Genomic DNA, 20603 nt, shown 5'->3' on the forward strand with positions numbered 1-20603 from the left:
TCAGATCAAGTTCAACGCCAAAGCAAAAGCTGACCCAATGCCAAAAGTCTTCAAATAAACACCACCAGCAGTTGATGATTTGGGTTTAGAAGATGAGTGAGAGTCACTTGAAGTTGTACTGGCCGATTCAGTAGCACTAGCGGCAGAATCTCCAAACCCAAGGATAGCTGACCGTTGTTCATCAGTAGGCAAGCTAGAAATCTCTGCTACTTCACAAACAGCTGATGAAAAAGTATTCTTTTTAGTTGGTACACAATCACACTTCTCCCAGCTAGTCCAAAACTCATTCTTGTCACATAAGCATTTGTATAGATCTTGATTCGATACAGACTCATCAGAGTAACCACAATCCTCTATTTGGTTAGCTAATTGGTAACAATTTGAGTTGCAATCATCTTTCAAATGGATGTCTAGGTTGATAATTTGGGAAGCACTGGCAATTTGAAAAACAGTAAATAATAATAAACTCAATTTCATGGTGATGGTTAGCTGTATTAAAAAATTCTGGCCGCATACAGCACGATTGGCCTTCTATTTATATGGAATCTTAAATGAACACTCATTAGTTGTGTTGGTGTTTTGTTTAAATTAATTTTTAGTCTAAGGATGGGGGGTCATACGAGGTTTTTTGTCAGAAATGGTTCGTAAGTGTTTGTATGATATTGAATTCTTCTCTTTGCCAAGGCCCAATAGTTGTATGCATCTCAAATTTAGCCTCAAGCCACAAAATCATTGAAAAGACAATATTTACGAAAACATGTTTCTAATAATGGGTCAACTTCAAGACCAACATGAATACGCTTGCTGAATAATTTTTAGTGCAAGCATATTGTTAATTGTTGCTTGATATTACTAAAAAGAATTACATTAATTTAATACGTCGAAATTGTATAATATTCATTTTTAGAGACTAGCCACTAGTAGATGCTCCAATATTGGAGTCATAAACTAGTGCTTGAGCATCATATCTAAACTAACCTAAAATAGTCTTTGTTTTACAATTTCGTAAACATAAGGTTGCTCATGACCCCCACCCACAAAAAAAAAGATCTAATTCAATCATGATGGTAAACGTAGGACATATTTGCCAAAATAATGCTTGCTAGTTGCAGAATTTCAAATCATTCCAAAATCCCTAATACTAGACCTAATTATTCTACCCCACAACTTAGGCAGCTCTAAAAACAATCTTTTGTCCCGAAACTTTGTTGTCTCTTGACAATTGCAACCCTTCATTGGCGGAAGCCAATCCTCCGTCTAAAATCTTCAAGTTAGCATGTTTGACTTTGTTTATGATTGTAGGCAAGACATTTCCCCACCAAGCATTAAAATCATGGACCAACTCTGGGGTTTGCACCAACTTTTTGGTGCCCAAAACTTTTTCCTTTTGAACAACAAGGTATCCTAAAGTGTATCCCCAATGAACTTTTCTTTCAGGGTTAGTCTTGATCGAGTTGCCATCGATAAGCAGCAATGAGTCCAAGAAAACTTCTGGTGTGCCAGTAGTTGCATCATAGAGTTTCTGAAACGTTTCTTGATTACCAATTGTGTCCAAACCAAACTTTATATGTCCAAGCAGTTGCAATTTCAGAACTACATCGGCGTCATTATAGTCCAAAGTATAGTCTGCACCCAATTCCTTCAAATATTCATGGTTTTTAGGAGAGGCAGTAGTGATAACATTCAAATTGTAAACCAATTTGGCAACTTGAATGGCCAAAATACCAGTGGCAGTGGCACCACCCCAAATTAAAATAGAATCACCTTCCTTTTTGTGTTGGGCAATATTCAAGTAATGGGAAAATGAGATTCCAACAGTACACAAACCAATGGTCACACTTGCAGCCCCTTCAAATGAATCAATAGTAGAAGATTTAGGGTCCAGTGAACTGACCAAATCGTGATCGTACTTGATTGTGGCTTGAGGTTTGGCAACAAAGTATTCAGCAAATGCCCCATTATCGGGAGAAACATTACCAATCACAAGAGAACTCACATTGTCGCCTTTTTTGAAGGTTGTAACTTGAGAACCAACTTCTTCGACAATACCACTTGCATCACTGCCAGCGACATCACCAGGCTTGCTCATTTTAAAGACAATGTGTTTCCAGTCAGTTGGATTGATGGCATATGCCTTTGCTTTGACTAAAATTTCATTGTCTTGGATTTTAGGTTTGGGAATTTCTTTGACTTCTGTCAATTTAGTAGGCTCCACAGGATTTGATACAACAGCAGCTTTCATTGTTGGTCAGTAGGTGGTAAAAATAAAAAAAATATCAAAGTTGGGACTGGGACAAGCAACCTCGAATATATAGCAACAGTTCAACATCAATCACGGAAAAATATTTGGACTGTTCTTTTTCCGGCAACATTCTTGGGATGGAGACGCCACAACCTGAAATTTGTCCAACGGTTGAGGATGATTTATGTTTGCAGTTTGTACCACAATAATTCGAGAAAAAAGATCAAGGAGAATCAACTTTAGTCGTGTAAAAAGCAACACTTGTCATAGTTATATGTGGTCCAAATAATTTACGGTATAATTATGTGCCCCTTCTTGGCAATATCACAGGAATATAATATCGCTCGTGAACCCTCTTTGAACACGTAGACTAGTAAATGTAATAAGAGGGGGGGCAGTGTTGTATTGGTGTGAAGTACACCAAAAACGGGGCTTAAAAAATAAGTTATGAAAACTATAAATAACCACCAAAATCTCCCTACTTTCCTGCCCTTGTTTTCCTCTTAACACGATACTCACAATGTTTGGTATTTTTGAGGAAAATTACGATTCCGTTTATAACGGCAAACACGAAGCCAAGTTCTCTCACGAAGCTGTTGCTGGTGCTGCCTCATTTGCTGCTGTTAAGTTGTTTGAAGATAGACAAAGAAGAGAAGGTAAGCCAGTTAGTCATGCTTTTGCCAAAGAAGCTTTAGCTGCCATTGCCGGTGGAGAAGTCGACAAATTATTTGAAACCAAAGGGTTGGACTATTTGGATAGAGAAAGACTCAGAGATCAAGCTATCAACAACGCTCAAAGAGGTTACGACGACCATTACGGCCAACACGAAGAATGGTCTCCAGAACACAGACCACCTTTTGACTACCAAAGATATTAAGTAGGAACTGTGTAGTGAATTTACATTTTTCACAAGAATTAACTTAAACCTCGTTTTGGGTTTTGTGCGGCTTTTGTCTATACAACTGCAAACCCCCCCCCTTTAATAAATCTGAAACATCCACTATAAAACCAACAGAAAATCTCACCCATCGTCAAACTGTTCATGTACCACCAACCAATGTTACAGTCCACACCTAAAAGCTGGAAGGGTTTATTGAAATCTAATCAGTCTCCAAAAAAACCCACCACCCCTACAACCCCACCAAGCAATGCGACAATCACACCAAATACAACACCTCCAAGTGCAACATGTGTCAGTCCACGACCGGAGAAAATCCCTTCCAGACACCCACTTCAAACCATAAATCCTGGATTAAACCTTTCGTTTGCCAATATTCTCAACAAGTCACTAGCAAACCACGAAACATGCTTTATTTGTGGAGAGCTACTTTCTTCAGTATTTGAATCAGAGCGAATTCTAAAGTTAAATTGTGGTGATTCCACCCACTGTGAATGTTTCAAAGCTTATTTTAAGGAAGATATACCACAGGCTAAAAATCACGGCAAGACAATAACGTTTGCAAAAAGCTGTCGTGGCCTCAATTGCAACAATACTAGAAATGTAGTCATTGATGCAAACAACTGGTACTTGGTTTCTGCCCGAAAGTTGTCGTTAATACCAAAGAGACCAGCACCCCCACACCCCAATAGTGCTAACATCGATGCCTTGAGAACTACTTTGCAAAACAACGACATACCAACTAGGTCCCCTTCACCTGATCCAACTGTTTCCACCACCATCACAGAAGTGGACACGTTTGACGTTGAAACGGTTAGAAACAACCTAATCAAACATTTGCTAGATCTGTGTACTAAAATCAGTTTATCCAGATTGGTTCTGTTGGGAAATTTGCGAGTTGCAGACGAGTTATCAGTTTGTGTCGAGCCACTGGACTATTTCCAAACAAGGTACGTTTATTTATTTGAAAACTACATGGTTATATGGAATAAAACTGACTACCCTGTATTTGTTCCAATGAAAAACATACAGTTGTCCTCTCGTGGCTCGTCCATCCTACAAGTGCGTCAAAAAGATGACAGTTTATCAACATTGCTTCAATCTACATCAAGTTCAATAGTGGAAAAATGGGTTGTTGCCATTTCCGATGCGCATTTACAGTTGCCAGCACGGGCCATAACATCTACAATTGATACTACCCCAACTGATAGTGATTCCGATATTGATTCCGATGAAGAAGTTATTCAGCAAGCACTAACTAAAAACAACTGGACCGATTTAATGATCGAGATTGATAATGCATTACTTACATCTGACCAGTAAGCCGATCCATCTCATTCAATATACACATCGTCCATTGATCTTTTTCTTGGCGACTATTAGCTGTAAACATAATACTCTTTCCCGTGATTCCCAACTTTCTAATCATTGTTACCATGCCGGGATTTTTTTCATTCTGCACTCCCACTTCAAACAGTTTTGGTAGCTGTTTTTCGAAATGACTTATGTTTCTCTTTTTGCCAAACCATAATGTAAAACATAGCGCACAATCTTCTTCCATAGACTTCCAGCCATCGGGGTAGACTCGTGGGACTGAGTGTGTGTCGACCTGTGTAGCTCGAGTCTCTGAATTCAACAAATCTAGTTCTGTCAATTTGCCAGTGTATAAGTAACATTGTAACAACGGAATAGTGATATAGTGTTCATAAAATGCCGTCAGTTTTCGAGTTCCTGTGCCTTTCGACCTCTTAAAAGTATGGTAAATAATCAAGCATCCAGGACATAGCACAACATAAAAATGGTTAAAACTGGCGTGCTTTTTATTCTTTTCGTACAAATACCCACTCTTGATCACCAATATATTGGGTAGGAGATGCGGAATATTAGTAGTGCAAGCCCTGGCACGTTGTGATTCTAAGAAGTTTATTTCATCTGAAGCATTTGAATCAGCGTACTTTGTCGCCTGTAATCGCTGAGCATTATTTGCTGAAACCTGTATGTGGTTGGCAAGAGTTTCCATTTGCCTCTTTCTCCAATACATGCACATTTCATTCAAACTGGCAATCCAAATATCACGAACAGCTCGATTCGGTGCTTGAAACTTAATTATAGCGCCCCACCGGAGTCTTATTTCAAAACACGAGTCAATAATCTCTTCCTCATTTACCAACTCTGGCTTGGAATACCATAATGCGCAGTGAACTAAATTTTGGGTTTGCGAGGAATTTGAAATTTTAACCTCACATATATCTACCATATCAACCATCCCTTCAGCTTTGACTATCATATCTGTTCGTCGTTCAATATCGTCCACGATAATCTTGTTACCCCCATCAAAGTCAGACTCTAACCACTCAATATCGCCAAACAAGTCAACTTCGTTCACCAACGAATCACCTCCTTGTGGCGGCACTGCACGGTAGTACTTTGTGAAAAACAACAAGTTCCTGTTTGTATAAACATACAGGATTTTATGGAAATCTCGTAACACCGATTTCTCTTTACCACTAACATTAGTCAATCTTCCCAAAAACCCTTCTATTGGTTTTGGTGGAACATCAGGCACCTCATATTCTCTATACTCTAGTTGGTGAGTCAGCAGAAATAACATATTCTGTATAAACAAGTGCTCCCCTGTACTTCCAGCCCATTCCAATCTATCATACTTTCTAAAACAAAACCATCCCCTGGACAAGCTCTTGGGAAGAAACTGCTTCAAGTACTGGGAAATTTCGTCACATTCAATTTCCAAGCCAGCATCGTGCTTTCTCACAACTATGTTTTGGTTGTTTTTAAAGTGATTGACAAAAACATGTTCCGGTACTTCTACCTCGATAAAATACCCTAGCTTGGGAACATACATGTTAAACAAGTTAGTTTCTGCCCCAACACCCAATGTATCTTTTATAAAATATAACCATCTCAACGCATTTGTTTGGTTGTTGAGTCTTAAGATGTACTGCACCTTGTTTAGCACTGTTAAGCTAATAGTCTTGTCCAAATAACTATAAAAATCCGCTTTAACTTGCACATTGAGCCTGAATCCAATTCGCGGGTGTGATTCTTCTGGCGACTTGTCAATATCATAAAATTGCAACATCAAAGGCTCCTCAACCAGTTCGGTCTTTCTCAAAACAGCAATATACTCCCTCCATCTCTCTGAAACCCGCCCACTGTCGGCCGGTTTCATTACCAACACTAATACCTTATCGATTCTAATTATCTCCCCAGCCTCATATGATTTGAAAATCGATGCCTTTATCTTAGTACGCGATGCCCTAATTGCACCACCAGTTGACTTTTTGGCAAATTTCTTTAACCGTTTCCTAAATCGCTTGTTTTCCTCCTCAATCCATTCCTCGTCTATATTGACTTTGGTTTCAGGATGAGGCATTTCAAACTTTATTTTTGGAAGAGAAACAGGGATCGTGGACACTTCTGAAATGTTATCAATAGTAGTGGTATCACTCCGTAGCTCTTTGATAATGGCGTCTCGCTTTTTAAAAAATAAGTCTTCGTTTTTGTTGTATTGCAACACCTGTTTGTTTGTGTCCTTTCCTTTTAACAACTCGGTAATTAAATCAGGTTTGTCGTTATGCCATATGTCAGGATACCCTCCAACAAACACACCCTTACCATAATTTGATAAAACATCGGGCCCAAAAACTGTTAAAAGGGATGCAATGTATGATGATCTGGGTATAGTAAACCTATGTTCCCCAGTAGACATGCAACTGTGTTGGTATAAATCCACAAAAAAAAAAAAAGGAAAAAAAAAAAAAAATTTTCTTTTCACTAATGAACACCATTCGATACCTTTCATACACTACAAGATTACTTGCAAAGTCTACTTCTACACCCAAATTCTTGGGCCGTGCTTCTAATAATTTATCAGTAGGGCTAGTGGGATTAGCAAACGTGGGTAAATCAACTTTTTTCCAAGCACTTACAAAGTCGACCCTAGGAAACCCAGCAAACTATCCTTTTGCAACTATTGAACCTGAAAAATCGATCGTGTTAGTACCCCTGGAAAAGTTAACCCATTATGCAAAACTATACCAGTCACAAAAGACCGTTCCAACAAACTTGACGATATGGGACATTGCCGGTTTGGTGAGGAACGCCAGTAGCGGTGCTGGCTTAGGAAACAAATTTTTAAATGATATCAGACAAGTGGATGGGATATTACAGATAGTACGAGGATTTGTCAATGACGAGATTGTCCATATCGAAGATAACAAGGTCGACCCTGTGAGAGATTTGGTGATTGTCAACGACGAGCTTATACTAAAGGACTTGGAAATCATTGAACTGGAAATTGAGCGTGTAAATAAAATGAAAAACAAACCAGGAATTGGAGGGTCGTATGAAATAAACTTGCAAACATTAGACAAGTTGTCCACATTATTGTATGAGGGTATGAAGGTGGTCAATGGTGATTGGAGCGACGAGGAAATAGATGTTATCAACGGATTAAACTTATTGACTGCTAAACCAACTGTTTATTTGCTTAATGTCAGTAAAGAAGATTACGAGACAGGTAATAATCAATTCTACAAAGAAGTCAACGAATGGATAGTGGCAAACTCACCAAACGATAAACTAATCATGTTCAGTGCAGAGTATGAAACAGTATTAAACAATACAGAAGAGCTGCTCAGTAAAGGGTCTGCCATTGGTACAGTTGTGGAAGAGATGAGACTGGTATTGTCGTTAATATCATTCTTTACATGTGGTGAAATGGAAGCAAGACAATGGACTATTCGTAAAGGCAGCACTGCACCAGAAGCTGCTGGATTAATTCACACTGATTTGCAAAAAACGTTCATCAATTCCATTGTATATAAGTGGGACGATTTGAAAGAACTTGACACTTTTGATGAAAGTAAGTTAAAGTCCCAGGGAAAACAGCACAAGTGCGGTAAAAAGTATATAGTCGAAGAAGGCGATGTATTAGTTATTAAAGCCGGAAGTGGTAAAGCTAGATAGAATATATATCCCCGTTTATCTCCCCCCCCCCCCTTCCCTTCATTATCTTTCGAATCAGTTTATTTAGGTTTAATGTAAAGCTGTACTAGGCAGCTATACAGTTATTTTCCAACCTGGCACATCTAAGTATAAACTTTTTTAGCTTGTTTCTTTCACTTCAAAATGTGCATTTTTTAGACTTCCACAAATTGGCACTATGGCCGAGTTGGTCTAAGGCGGTAGACTCAAGAAAAACAAATTTTCTTCTTCTGTTTTAACAGGGGTTTCTACTATCGTAAGATGCAGGAGTTCGAATCTCCTTGGTGTCAATATTTTTTTTTTTTGCCAAAATATTTTACACTTTATATCTAACTCTACCTACTACTTACAAGCTATATTGGTGGCAAGCTCTTTCTACAAACAGGGCACTGCAACTTATACTTCATCCAGTTCTCCAAACACTCGGTGTGAAAAATGTGATGACATGGCGTTATCATAAACCCTTTGGTGTTTACCTTTCTTTTTGCTTCTTCAAGTTTGTCCTCTTTCACCAGTATAGGCAAATCCACGTCGGTCATACATATTGGACACACACATTGAGATGTGACAATATCTTGATCCTCCAGTTGACTCATTGTTGCTTTCAAATTTTCAAGCAACTCGCTTGAAAACCCTTCTTCTTGTAAATCCTTCATCGACAACAACCTCTGGTACTCATACGCCTTTGGTAACCACTTTTCATTAATCCAAAACCTTGGTCCCAACTGATTCTGCAACACCAACAACAATAATTGTAAGCCAATCCAAACGCTTACCACAATACACAAAACAGGGTCATAACGATGTCTCAATGGATTACCCTTGACCAAGGCAAAATAGTAGATAGGCAAGAGTCGTATCACGCTTGTCCCAAAAATAAATTCCCAGGCAAACGACTTGCGTCTGTTCTTCAAAGTGTTTCTGAAAAACTGGGGCACCCAAAATGAATTGATAAACACCAATCCCACATACTCAAATATCTTTCTATACTGTATTCTCCACTGCAACGACGAAAATATGACAAACATAGAAACAATTGTTATAGAAAACCCACTAGCAAATATCGAATTGCTATACGATGTTTCCTGCCACGCCTGATTAGGGACAGTTTCTTGCGGTGGGTCGTTGGCAATTGGCAAGATTGGTCCTTCATCTGGCACTTGTCGTTCACGCTCAGCATTGGCACCTCGTAATATCTCCCACCAACTAGTCCCCCTCTCATTGGCCTGGGTCGTCAACACACTGACCATAAATCTCATTTCAAATACACCACACAGAATAAACGCAATTGTGGCAATACACGCTAAAATAAGATAGAGCTCAACCGTTATGGTTGAAAGCAACAATGTCATTATTGCCACCAATGAGTCCTGATAACCAAGCAAAAACAATGTCTTGCTGGAAATAAGTGACAACTGTCCTGGAGTTTGCGCATTCTTAATCTGGCGCAACACTAAGAATAACTGAAGCCCCACTAGCGCCAATATCCCGGTTAATACATTCCTCATTTGTGCTCGAGTAACCTCAGTCTTTTTTCCCGAAAACACACTTCCAGGCTTCAGAGACAATACTTTCCCACAATCTGGCGAGTAAAGTAAATACTCTTCAATAACAATCTTTGGTATCTCATGAGGCAATGGTCTGCCAGTAGGTGTTTTCAACTCTTCGTCTATCTCCCTCAACCGTTCGTGGGTGAAATTTGTTTTTGCAAATTGGATGAATGCAATGTATTCACACTGCTCGTGCGCTTTAACTATACCATAATTCAAGTCATCCATTGTAAGTTCATTATCATTTGTCATATTACTAAACTGGGTCATAAGTTTTTTGGCTATTTCAAAGTTTTTATTGCTCATGGTTAGGTGACTTAGTCCATAATTTCCATAAAATTTAGCAGAATTAGTAACTCCAATTAATGACCCCGTATCTTGAAAATAAACCCCATTCAATACCAAACTGTGATCTTCAATTTCAGGATAATCCTTAATATCTAAATCCATAGACACACATATAGCATTGCCAACTCTATCCTGTGGGCTAACAAATCTTGAAAGTTTGGGGTCGTCAAAATTGTACTGCGACCCTTTAATTGCTATCGACACAACCCCTTCATCAGTAGTAACATTCCCCTTTCTATCAATCGGTTTCTTGAAATATTCACGATTATCTTCTGCCGGCTCATCACTGGTAAACGAATTCTCCCGGGACTTGTAATACTCTTTCAAATACTTTGGGATGGATAGCTTTGTTGGTTTGACTTTGCTCTCTATCAATTGAAACTCTCCATCAGCTCTTCCAGATATATTCAACAAATACGCCTTGTCCTTAACAGGACTAATTCCCCAAAACTTGCGTACTCTCTGACTTACTTCATCAGGCAAAATAGAATACTTTTGGTTCTCCACCCAGGGATGTGAAGGGCTAAACTTGTGTATTGGCCAGTCAATAACCAGTTTCCCTTGTAGCTTGTCTTCATACGATAACTGGTACCCGGTAATATTCCCATACCCCAGTTCGTACGTTGAATTGTGTAGTATCGACAGCGAATTACGTACCAGATGTTGGTATGTCTGTAACGTTTCTCTATCCTTGTCCGAATGAGGTTGCTCATTACCCGAAGGCAAAGACAAGAATATAAACATTATTATAAAAAATACAAGGGTCTGTCTATCGATAGCCATTGTTGTTACTGGTGGCAATGGAAAGAAAAGCTTGCCGACTTTATTTATTTTTACTTTTTTTTTTTTTTTCTCCGTCTACACAAGACCTGGCTCTTTAACTAATATCTTTTTAGCAATTCCTATTTTAGCACTCTCCAATTCAGCAATCTGTTCTGTAATCAATGCCAACTCTGCAACTTGCAATTTTGTATCTGTTGGTTGTTTGACATGTTTGTAGCAACGCAATGCGTTGGCAATCTCAACAATTTCTCTATCCATACCCTCAGTCTCCAATATCTTATTCAACCTCTCATACAACTTTGTTAATGTGCTGGTCATATTCTGATTAAACTCGGCAACTGTCAAGTCTTCTTTTGATCTCCCCTTTGTGTAGTCCTTGCTTGAGTCAATAGTTTTGGTGGTTATAACCTCTGTTTCGCTAGATTCAATCACTGTTTTAACCAAATTTCCTTCAACAAAACTTTTGAATTGGATACTCTCGTCAACTGATAAATATAGTCTGGGTTCAAACGAGATATCTAGCATATTAACTCTATCTGGGTTATTCCCTCCAATTTCATAAACCCCCACGAGGGAGAGATTGGGATAAACATCTTTAAACAAACTATATCGTTTCTCCAAATACTGCGGATCCACTTGTGCAAGTTCAATGGGCTTCACGACAACCAATCTGTCATCTAAACCATATCCTAATAACAATCCAAATTTGTTCTTTACTCCTCGTGCAAATAAATCGGATACGTGTAACAACACATCTGAGTGAAGTTCAACAATCATTGTGGGTTAAGGAAAAGTGTTCATTTTTGTGAAAAGATATTTGTTCTGTAGTCGCAGCATTCAGCATTTATAGGTATTGCATTACCACTCAAACTAGTTGGTCTGTACCTCAAACTTGGAATGTCTTGACAGTCGGTTGGGCCGTGTTGTACATATATTAACTCTTGCGTAAACTATATGTTTGAATTATTCAATTACACTCGGGACTCCTACACTAAGCGAGTCAAATTATCCTCACCACTGCTGCACTTGGGAGCATGTAGGTTATTTATAACGGAACTTCCCTCGTTATACAGGTTATAAGCTTGGCACACAGCCTAGTAAATAAGGTTAAGTGTACGTTAGACTAACCAAGGTAATTGAAATAACGTCGCTTCAACCGCCATCTCTTGAATATACTCTTTTGCCCATTGATAAGCTATTTCGACCATAGCTTGATTTGTCACCTTTGATTCCATGATTTCTCTCCTAAAACATCGTCAAGTTGGCTCTAGTCTCATTGCATTAATTAAGGCTGTATAACAAGTACATAACACTAAATATAATTTACTTCCGTTCACTATTTATATTATCAATGTCTCAAAGAACAAGGAAATAGGTCAGATGTGTAAACATTATTTCCTTGGGTGAAATTCCTTTTGTCCAAATATCTATGCTGTGAATAATATATGTTTAGTCCAAGTCACTACATTATTTAGCTGGCACACTCAGTCGGTCTGGGTGATATTCCTTGTATGTTAACCTGGCTGTGTGACAATACTGATTCTGTGTTTCGTGCACCTACCAATCTGTCATATTTTCTGCAAATTTTTCTCCGATTTTTTTCTAAGTCTCAATCAGGTTTTTGTTTTTTTTGGAAAATTTTTCAACCTCATTACAATTTCTTTTTGAATCTCTCATCCCATTCGAGTTTTCTTTATTCACACTTTTGCTGCACTCAAGTATTCAACAAACCGTATGTGTTACCCTGTCTTTGCAGTTGATTATGAATGATGATAAAGTTTTCGCCTATACTCGATACTACATGAGAATAGACCAAACAATTACACCAAGATCTACGCTGACTTTTAATCAACAACAAAAGTACACATTGGAACTATTTACTAACTAATACCTCCCCCCATAGTCTAACCCCCATTTCTATCTCTTTCCTTGTCAAATAGCTAATTGACAACCGAACACAATGTTCGCCCCAGTTTCTTTCATCACCAGTCACTTCAAAATGTTCACCACCAGCAAGCACAACTTTTCGTTCCGCTAATTTGGCTACCACATCAAAACAGTTTGCTGAAGGTGTCACTACCCAAACAAAGTATCCGCCATCCCCACCATATACTTCTGTATCATCTGGTAAGTACTTGGCAATACTCTCTTTCAACACTCGGACTCTTTCCTTGTAGACGCTCTGAAACTTCCTGATGATCGTGTCTATAGTTCCCGTCTTTATCAAATCGGCCACAACAAGGGTTGACAACTGATTCGGTGTGCCACCTGACCTGTTTGACCCAGTAATTGATAGCTGGTGCACCAATTCGGGCGTGGCTGTTTCTTGCCATCCGACTCTTAGTCCTGGTGCAATGATTTTCGAGAATGTTGCATTAGAAATTGTGTTACCATATTTACTAGACACAGCAGCCTTATCCAACTGATTCAATCGAGGTAACGGCTTGCTATCGGTGTAGTCGAGAAATTCATACACATCATCGCTTATAACCAACATGTCATATTTCCTTGCCATCTCTACCAATTTCTGTCGTGTTTCCAATGTATATGTTAATCCACCTGGGTTCGAGAACGTTGGAACAAGATACATCACAAACCGGTAATACTTTCTGCTTCCTCTAACAGGATCTGGTTCGATGTTAATATTGTCATGCACTGGCTCCAAATCTTCCGAGTACTTTTTCAATTCCTGCTCAAGATACTCCAAGTCGATACTGTACTTGCCATTGTGTGTCTCTTCAATGGCAGTTAATTTGCCTCCCAACCCCACATCAACAAAACAACTATTGATCAAAAAATATGTAGGCGTAACAACAAATACTCGTTGCGTGATTTCAGGCGAAGTAACCGATGCCAAAATATTGCCAACACCATAAGAAGCACCGGCAGTCATATTTATACAATCGGGATCCGACACCAAATTGCCAAACTTAATGTTCACCCACTCGGCAACGACCTTACGCACATCAAGATTTCCTGGGTCAGTTCCATATTGCAACGGGTGTTGGTTATTGGCGTCGGTATCATAGGACAAGTAATCGGTACCCAACAACACTCGTTTGTACGACTCTGCAATCTCTTGAACAGGAAGCAATTCCCTCGTAGGATGGCCCTTGAAAAAGTTTATCATTTGTGTTGACAACCTAAAATAAACAAAAAAAAGTTCGTAACACCAATCTTGACTGGTTGTGGAGCATACATGGACCCCAGGCCACAGTTTTTTTTTTTTTTTTTCTTTTTCGTGCGCAGCGCAATATCTTGTTGTAATGCTAGCGAACCAATAGTTTTGTCACCGAGATTGTCAAGAGTGAATTAATAAGAATTGTGCTAAAGTATTCATGGAACTCTGTAAATTCAATTTGGAAGGAATACATAGTAGATCCTATAAGTGATCCAAATTTATATTAAACCAAAAAATACAGAATACCCGAAACACTACATAAACACGTCTTTTAAAGTTATCGGAAGTGAAGAATTTATTGAATTAGGCTGTGCTAAATGCAACGTGTCCAGACGAAAACCCCAATTATGGTAGAGTAATATAGGCAAAAAACGCTCTCACTCAACTCGTCAGAATACTTCTCCATTGTGCATTTTTCACCACCCATTCATTGCTTGGTGGTTAGGACTTGGGCATATGATGGCATCCTTTGTTTGATGTCCCTGAACAAATGAGTTTCGGTCTAACCGTATCCCATTTAACTACCAAATAAATCTTCCCCAAGAGTCCCATTGATAGCCAATGTCTACATTTCAAAACCAATCGATCTCAAGGAATTTGAAATGAACAACACCTATAGTTCCGGATTTGGTGATGATTAATTAGATGTTGACAATTAATCCAAGAGTTACCCTTCATATTCAATGTGATTGCTACAACACATAAATTTTCATAGTGAACACGTCATACGAGTTGTTCAAATGGGATAAATCGGTTTGTTGAGAGATAACTGAACTGAAACTGTTAGACTATAGTCACTCTTATTATACAAAACACTGCATTATATTTATTGTACTTCGAACTTGAATGCCAGGCTTCTTAGGTATGTCTGCCCTTTTCAATAGTTTACAAAGTTAATTGGTGTTTAATTGTTTCACTCGATGTCACTATATCATGAAATATCCTGTCAAGGCGATGAAAAAATAGTTTTTAATCATTCTGGCCGAGCATTCGTCATGGTTTGCATAATATTCAATGGTCCCGATAAGGCACAGTAGGAAAGCTGATAATGGCATGTTGAACTGTGGATTCTACAAATACTATCGTTATTCATCAAATTGATACAAAATTTTAATGTGCATTATGGTTCTATTTACTGATATTTTCTGTTTTTTCTTTCCCTTAGCAGCATACCTATATCTAACTTGCTTATTGGATGGGTTTCGATTTGCCTCATCATATAAAGTGTTGCAAACTTTTTTAGTCACTTCTAGTTTGTATTCCACGCAGTTTGCATGTCTGCATTATTTTCTTCACCAAAAAAATCAAACGAGCCATCATCTTCATCACCATAATCATCATTTATGTTTCCATCGGCTTCTTCATTGACAGATAGGTTGGGTGAAACTTTTCCCATTGGTAAACTCCAATTTCTGTCATCTAAATGTGACTGTGCCTCAATATACCTGCATTCTCCTGATAATGGCCCTATCAGTGCAGGCCCTTCATCCGTTGTAGTTTCAAGAATGTTTTCACTATTTGAATTTTGTAACAAATGGCGAATATAGGTATTTGTTTCAGTTGGGGCTTTGCTAACTTCTTGGAATCTTCTTTTCTTGATCCTTCTGTCAGCATTAAATGATTCGAACCGTCTTATTATATAGATATGTTCGCAATAGTTAATTGGGCTGTATGAATCACAGTCACAATGATAACATTAAATTCTTTATTCTGTAGTATCCACCCTTTCTTCTCTTTCCCTTGCAAATGGAGTAACTCGATAACTGCCAATTACAGAATCAACTGGATACTACAAAGTGTCTCGAAATCATACAGTCAACACTTTGAGTCAGCTAGATTCCTACTCCATCACCCTCTATATTGCAACTATCAGGGATTATAACTCTTGCCGAGTCATAATTGATTGAACGAAAGAAAAAAAACAAGGTAAACAAAAGGAGAGGTTTTTCAACTCGTGTAAAAAGTTTAACTTCGTCTCCAAACAATCATCATGACAATAGGTTGGGCCTTACTTGCTTAACCCATCTTTACATACTTTGTTGACGACAATTTTTGAACAAAAGTTTACTCAAATTTTACGGTAAAAGCCTACATGAAATCTGTTATAACTAATATTCTTTTATTACTATACTCTGGTGCTAGATCTATACACTGTTAATACAGCCAGGTTCTAGAACCTGGCTAAAATGTTAATCATTTGGAGTCACCAAAAATGACTCCGTAAATATTTCTTCTCATTATGATGAATTCCGAACTGTTTTCTTCCAATTATATGATAGTCTGATTGATAAGAATGACCCCAAGGTTAACTCAAGTTGACACACCAGGTATTCATTCGAGAAGCCGACAAAATCAAAAGGGCATTCCATACTCCATTCGGCAGTTTCCAATAGGTAGTGATGCCTTTTGGGCTAGTTAATGCCCCAGCATCATTTCAACGTATGATGGAACTGGTCTTTAAGAAAAAGTCAGACCTGTGGTTTTTTTTTTTTTTTGCGTGATTGGTCTGTTGTTGTTAGGATGGTAGTGCTTGTCACACAGCCTAGTAATTAAGCTTAAGTGAACATCGCACTAACCAATGTAATTGAAATAACCTCAACTTGTTCGTCTTTTACCTTATGTCCCGAATACACTCTATTGCTCAGATATGAGCTATCTCAACCTTTGGTTGATTTACCACTTTTGTTTCCTTGATTTCTCTTCTCCAATCTCTTTAAGTTAACTATACTTTTCTTGTATTAATTCATCCTATCTAACTAGTATATAATATAAAATATAAATTACTTCTGTCCACTATTTATATTGTCAATCTCTTAAGAAACCAGGAAATAGATCAGATGTGTAAACATTATTTCCGTCTTTACTTGTATTAATTTCCTTTTATCCATTTTGTGTAATTAGTTCTTTATATCGTAAATAATATAGCTTAAGGATAAGCTACTATATTATTTAACTGTCACGTTCAGTCTGTCTGAGCGACATTCCTTGTATGTTGATCTGACTGTGTGACACTATGTGACACTATACAGTGTACTTAACAGTTGTTTCGTGACATTTTTTATATTTGTCCTGTTTTATACGACCAATTGTTATTTGTAAAGTCGTTTACTAAAGTTTATTCTTGTAACATTTCATACATGATTTTCTTTAACACCGACTCTTTTTATATCTTATTTTAATGCCATATAGTTTGCCATTACGATAGTCCAGAACTATACAAATGTCAAACTCTTTGAGATTTAGAAGAGTTTCCCCTACAGTCTTTAGAAAGACAGTAATGAAACATCAGTAATACCAACTTACACAAAACATGCTGTAACATGTGGTGCGTAAACTACAAATCGAACACATATAGAACAGAGAACGTCATATTTACGTATAATGGTGCCGGCCCAATCCAGTTGTTTTTGTACCAGTAGATTTAGCAAGTTCAATGAAATTGTTCTTTCGAGCTGTCTCTGCAAACCACCACACATATATGATCTTCACTTCCTGTAGTACATGTTCCTGGGTAACAACAAATCTTCTCAATCATTGGTATTTGTGCTACTTTGCATTTGCATACTTAAAGCATACAGCCTAAATTGGAAACATGCTGGTAGAACATGAAAACAGTAAAAAACGTAAAATACTTTGTAGTTATGGGAAATAGAGAGTTTATTTGCCTCGCTGTGAACGGTATTCGTATGATATAACAATCTACTACCAGCACCACTATCAAACTCTATTGAGCTCACTTAACATTACTTGCTAGTTAAATTGTTGTGTTCTACAATTGAGTCGAATGCCACGACTCAATGAGATCAACCTACGCACTAGTGAAATGACAACAGAAAAAAAAAATCAAACTAAAATCAAGCGTGAGTATATTATTTTCAGGGGGCGGATCAATCTACACAATCTCACGATGGACGACTCATATAGTTCCTTTGTTGGTCAACTGAAGCTCAACATATTGCTTGTTATTATTATACTAGTTTGTTTCTTGGCCTTTCATTTCAGACACAAGATAATCGAGCTACACGATAGATACAGAACACGATCAAGAATCGATAACGGGTATTACTCAAATTTGCAATCATTTGAAGACGACATTGCCAGTGGATTGAGCAGTTCGAATTTTGATTTAGAATCTAACAACATTGCTACAAATGACAACCGACCTGGATTAACGGAATCTGCAAAAGTACAAATAAAAAAGATCATGAAGGAGAAAGGTGTGAGCTTTGATGACGCACGGTTGGAATATATTCGGAACGAGCTTAGCAGAAACAATATAGACGAGAACGGGGTACCGAACGACCCTAAACTTGTGATGTTCTAGTAAGGTTTTAGAGACCATGTGTAACAGCCAGCTTGCTTCAGTGTGCACCTGACCAATGATAGTTATTTGTGTACTTTTCAGTACTATAGAAAACATCATATTCAGGATGATCAGTGTGTGTGTGTACCTATGTAGATATTTACTTCTTCTATAATTCTGGATTGGCCAGGTCATATCCAGGTCCCTATATAGACAAATGTGTTCTAGTTAAGAAAAAAAAAGTAAATTCGATTAACTGTTCGACCCACCTTTCCCAGAAGTACTTGCAGTTTCTACCTTTTTGAAAAGTAATATCTCCATGCATTTCAAAAGTTCAGCTAAATTTTGTCTCATATTTTCTGCAAATTCCAATAAAATACCAATGGCTACTAGTTCATTATTCTCAACCACATTAACACATCTAGCTTCTATCTTTTGTGTACAATTTGGTTTCAAATCAGCTGTTTCTCTGGTTGTGGGGTAATGCCAGTTGTCCTTACAGTTTCTAGGAGCCTTTGAATTGGTTTTGTAATTATAATTAACCCTTGATGCGACATTGCGCGATAATACCGTTTTTGTGTTGCAATATATGAAATCTCAACAAACCATAAATGCCCTACCTGCCTACACAGGAATCCCCCATAGTTTAGGCCCTACAAAGATTGGCGTCAAAGTATTCCGCTTACTTGTTAACTGAGATATCGGGTGATGGGCCTGGAAAATTGCATTTCTCATTACACAATATTGAACATTTCACCAGAAAGACAAGGATTACTCCTCATAAGCATATGGCATTGCCCTACAATCCTCAGTAAAGTCTCCTCCAATCCAGGAAAACTATAAATAAACCTGTCATTTTCCCCATAATCTCCACATCTGTCTATCAACATCAACAGAAAATGTTATACTTGATTCTTTTCCTTGCTGTACCAATCTATGCTGGTCTTATTTTACCAGCTAAACCTTCAATTGACCCATTCTACAATGCTCCTGCTGGTTTCGAAAAAGCCGCCGTTGGTGAAATCTTACAATCTAGGAAAACTCCAAAACCCATCACCGCCGTTTTCGTCCCTGTCAAGATCCAAAATTCATGGCAGCTTTTAGTTAGATCCGAAGATTCATTCGGTAATCCAAATGTCATTGTCACTACTGTTATGCAACCATTCAATGCTGATCCTTCTAAGGTTGCTTCTTATCAAGTGTATGAAGATTCCGCTAAAGCTGATTGTGCCCCCTCCTATGCCCTTCAATTTGGCTCTGACGTGAGTACTTTGGCTACCCAAGCTGAAACATTCTTATTGGCACCATTGTTAGACCAAGGATACTATGTTGTGTCTCCAGATTATGAAGGACCTAAACTGACATTCACTGTTGGCAAACAATCTGGTCAAGCTGTGTTAAACTCCATTCGTGCAGCCTTAAAGTCCGGTAATACTACCAATATTAAAGAAGACGCTAAAGTTGTTATGTGGGGATACTCTGGCGGATCTTTAGCCTCTGGTTGGGCAGCTGCTTTGCAACCAGACTATGCTTCAGACTTAGGTGGTAACTTATTGGGTGCTGCATTAGGTGGATTTGTTACCAACATCACCGCTACGGCTGAAGCAACTGATGGTACTGTCTTTGCCGGAATCGTGGCAAACGCCTTAGGTGGTGTTGCAAATGAATATTCTGAATTCAAAGAAATCTTGCAAAATGACACCGACAAACAATCCGTGTTTGATCAGTTTGACAGTCATTGTTTGGTTGATGGTGTGATCGCCTATGTTGGTACTCACTTTTTGTCCGGCTCTAGCAGAATCTTCAAATCTGGCTGGGACATTTTGAAAAACCCAACAATCTCCAAGATCGTTGAAGATAACGGGTTGGTGTACCAAAAACAGTTGGTTCCAAAAATCCCTATATTTGTTTATCATGGGGCTATTGATCAGGTTGTCCCTATCGCTAATGTTAAGAAAACCTATCAAAACTGGTGTGATGCTGGTATCGCTTCATTGGAATTTACTGAAGACGCTACTAATGGTCACGTCACTGAAACTCTTGTTGGTGCCCCTGCTGCTTTGACTTGGATTATTGGTAGATTTAACGGTAAGCAAACTGTGTCGGGATGTCAACACACCAAACGAACAAGCAACTTTGAATATCCAAACATCCCACCTTCAATTCTTAATTATTTCAAGGCCGCATTGAATGTACTTATCCAAAAAGGACTTGGCCCAGATATTCAAAAAGATCAAATTAGTCCTGATGGTTTGAAAAAGATTCCAACACTTGTATATTCTTAAACTCGT

General features: G+C 38.2%; 11 protein-coding genes and 1 non-coding gene across 12 annotated transcripts, besides 7 other annotated features; 6 read left to right on the top strand and 6 right to left on the bottom strand. All coding sequences in view use genetic code 12, as the record gives it.

Annotated features, from left to right (window-relative positions):
- CD36_65070 (conserved hypothetical protein) lies at positions 1-477 on the bottom strand (the record flags this gene model as incomplete). The annotated part of the gene is made up of 1 exon (XM_002421152.1): positions 1-477. The coding sequence occupies one exon, from the start codon at positions 475-477 to the stop codon at positions 1-3; it is 477 nt and encodes a 158-aa protein (XP_002421197.1).
- A 691-nt stretch (positions 478-1168) lies between these two features.
- Positions 1169-2242, bottom strand: CD36_65100 (zinc-binding dehydrogenase, putative; the record flags this gene model as incomplete). The annotated part of the gene is made up of 1 exon (XM_002421153.1): positions 1169-2242. One exon carries the CDS (start codon positions 2240-2242, stop codon positions 1169-1171), a length of 1074 nt encoding a protein of 357 aa, XP_002421198.1.
- A 520-nt stretch (positions 2243-2762) lies between these two features.
- Positions 2763-3119, top strand: CD36_65120 (CipC-like antibiotic response protein, putative; the record flags this gene model as incomplete). Its single annotated transcript, XM_002421154.1, has 1 exon — positions 2763-3119. One exon carries the CDS (start codon positions 2763-2765, stop codon positions 3117-3119), a length of 357 nt encoding a protein of 118 aa, XP_002421199.1.
- A 165-nt stretch (positions 3120-3284) lies between these two features.
- On the top strand, positions 3285-4463 carry CD36_65140 (MAP-kinase scaffold protein, putative; the record flags this gene model as incomplete). The annotated part of the gene is made up of 1 exon (XM_002421155.1): positions 3285-4463. One exon carries the CDS (start codon positions 3285-3287, stop codon positions 4461-4463), a length of 1179 nt encoding a protein of 392 aa, XP_002421200.1.
- Positions 4447-6963, bottom strand: CD36_65160 (sporulation-specific protein, putative; the record flags this gene model as incomplete). The annotated part of the gene is made up of 1 exon (XM_002421156.1): positions 4447-6963. The coding sequence occupies one exon, from the start codon at positions 6961-6963 to the stop codon at positions 4447-4449; it is 2517 nt and encodes an 838-aa protein (XP_002421201.1).
- Positions 6939-8129, top strand: CD36_65180 (GTP-binding protein/GTPase, putative; the record flags this gene model as incomplete). The annotated part of the gene is made up of 1 exon (XM_002421157.1): positions 6939-8129. The coding sequence occupies one exon, from the start codon at positions 6939-6941 to the stop codon at positions 8127-8129; it is 1191 nt and encodes a 396-aa protein (XP_002421202.1).
- A 190-nt stretch (positions 8130-8319) lies between these two features.
- On the top strand, positions 8320-8437 carry tRNA-Leu (CAA). The gene has a single exon. It is a non-coding gene; the product is annotated as a tRNA-Leu (tRNA).
- Positions 8438-8500: 63 nt separating this feature from the next.
- On the bottom strand, positions 8501-10828 carry CD36_65200 (RING-domain E3 ubiquitin ligase, putative; the record flags this gene model as incomplete). The annotated part of the gene is made up of 1 exon (XM_002421158.1): positions 8501-10828. One exon carries the CDS (start codon positions 10826-10828, stop codon positions 8501-8503), a length of 2328 nt encoding a protein of 775 aa, XP_002421203.1.
- Positions 10829-10903: 75 nt separating this feature from the next.
- Positions 10904-11605, bottom strand: CD36_65220 (conserved hypothetical protein; the record flags this gene model as incomplete). The annotated part of the gene is made up of 1 exon (XM_002421159.1): positions 10904-11605. One exon carries the CDS (start codon positions 11603-11605, stop codon positions 10904-10906), a length of 702 nt encoding a protein of 233 aa, XP_002421204.1.
- A 306-nt stretch (positions 11606-11911) lies between these two features.
- Positions 11912-12361: a mobile genetic element.
- A 340-nt stretch (positions 12362-12701) lies between these two features.
- CD36_65240 (aminotransferase, putative) lies at positions 12702-13958 on the bottom strand (the record flags this gene model as incomplete). The annotated part of the gene is made up of 1 exon (XM_002421160.1): positions 12702-13958. One exon carries the CDS (start codon positions 13956-13958, stop codon positions 12702-12704), a length of 1257 nt encoding a protein of 418 aa, XP_002421205.1.
- Positions 13959-16330: 2372 nt separating this feature from the next.
- Positions 16331-16501: a mobile genetic element (RT fragment similar to Tcd24).
- Positions 16502-16516: 15 nt separating this feature from the next.
- Positions 16517-17297: a mobile genetic element.
- Positions 16523-17049: a mobile genetic element (internal deletion).
- Positions 16541-17020: a mobile genetic element.
- Positions 17298-17357: a mobile genetic element.
- Positions 17358-17511: 154 nt separating this feature from the next.
- Positions 17512-17812: a mobile genetic element.
- CD36_65270 (uncharacterized protein YCL012C orthologue, putative) lies at positions 17794-18333 on the top strand (the record flags this gene model as incomplete). Its single annotated transcript, XM_002421161.1, has 1 exon — positions 17794-18333. One exon carries the CDS (start codon positions 17794-17796, stop codon positions 18331-18333), a length of 540 nt encoding a protein of 179 aa, XP_002421206.1.
- An 878-nt stretch (positions 18334-19211) lies between these two features.
- On the top strand, positions 19212-20597 carry LIP4 (secreted lipase, putative; the record flags this gene model as incomplete). The annotated part of the gene is made up of 1 exon (XM_002421162.1): positions 19212-20597. One exon carries the CDS (start codon positions 19212-19214, stop codon positions 20595-20597), a length of 1386 nt encoding a protein of 461 aa, XP_002421207.1.
- Positions 20598-20603: the final 6 nt, after the last annotated feature.

Source organism: Candida dubliniensis, chromosome 6 (genome assembly GCF_000026945.1).
Source record: "Candida dubliniensis CD36 chromosome 6, complete sequence".
Taxonomy (NCBI): Eukaryota; Fungi; Ascomycota; class Pichiomycetes; order Serinales; family Debaryomycetaceae; genus Candida; species Candida dubliniensis.